Source organism: Otolemur garnettii, unplaced genomic scaffold, assembly GCF_000181295.1.
Source record: "Otolemur garnettii isolate 467f Iridium unplaced genomic scaffold, OtoGar3 scaffold00101, whole genome shotgun sequence".
Lineage (NCBI taxonomy): Eukaryota > Metazoa > Chordata > Mammalia > Primates > Galagidae > Otolemur > Otolemur garnettii.
The window spans coordinates 1,625,097-1,625,523 of NW_003852496.1; the positions used below are offsets into that span (position 1 = coordinate 1,625,097).

A 427-nucleotide genomic window follows, 5' to 3' on the forward strand; every position below is an offset into this window, starting at 1 on the left:
GCTGTGCTTCTGTGCAGGCGACATTCTGACGCTGTGCTTCTGTGCAGGCGACATTCTGACGCTGTGCTTCTGTGCAGGCGACATTCTGACGCTGTGCTTCTGTGCAGGCGACAGGCAGCATCCCCATCACGGTGCGGCATATCGAGTCCATGATCCGCATGGCAGAGGCCCACGCGCGCCTGCATCTGCGTGACTACGTGATCGAGGACGACGTCAACATGGCCATCCGCGTGATGCTGGAGAGCTTCATCGACACACAGAAGTTCAGTGTCATGCGCAGCATGAGGAAGGTGGGTGTGAGCTGCCAGCCTGGCAGAGGGTTCCATGGGTGGGCATCCAGGGCTCTGGCCTAGACGAGCTTCACCAAGCAGAGTGGTGGGGCCCTCAAGCAGGTGGTGGTGGGGAGGGTTGAAGGGGGGGGGCAAGG

The 427-nt window shown here is 61.1% G+C and overlaps 1 protein-coding gene across 2 annotated transcripts in view; it reads left to right on the top strand.

Annotated features, from left to right (window-relative positions):
* MCM2 (minichromosome maintenance complex component 2) overlaps positions 1 to 427 on the top strand; it is a 26,111-nt gene that overhangs the window by 24,215 nt on the left and 1,469 nt on the right. For both annotated transcript variants that reach the window (XM_023516953.1, XM_012809239.2), the window contains exon 14: positions 108 to 290. In XM_023516953.1, coding sequence (XP_023372721.1) covers positions 108 to 290 — 183 coding nt within the window. The remainder of the gene's footprint in view (positions 1 to 107; positions 291 to 427) is intronic.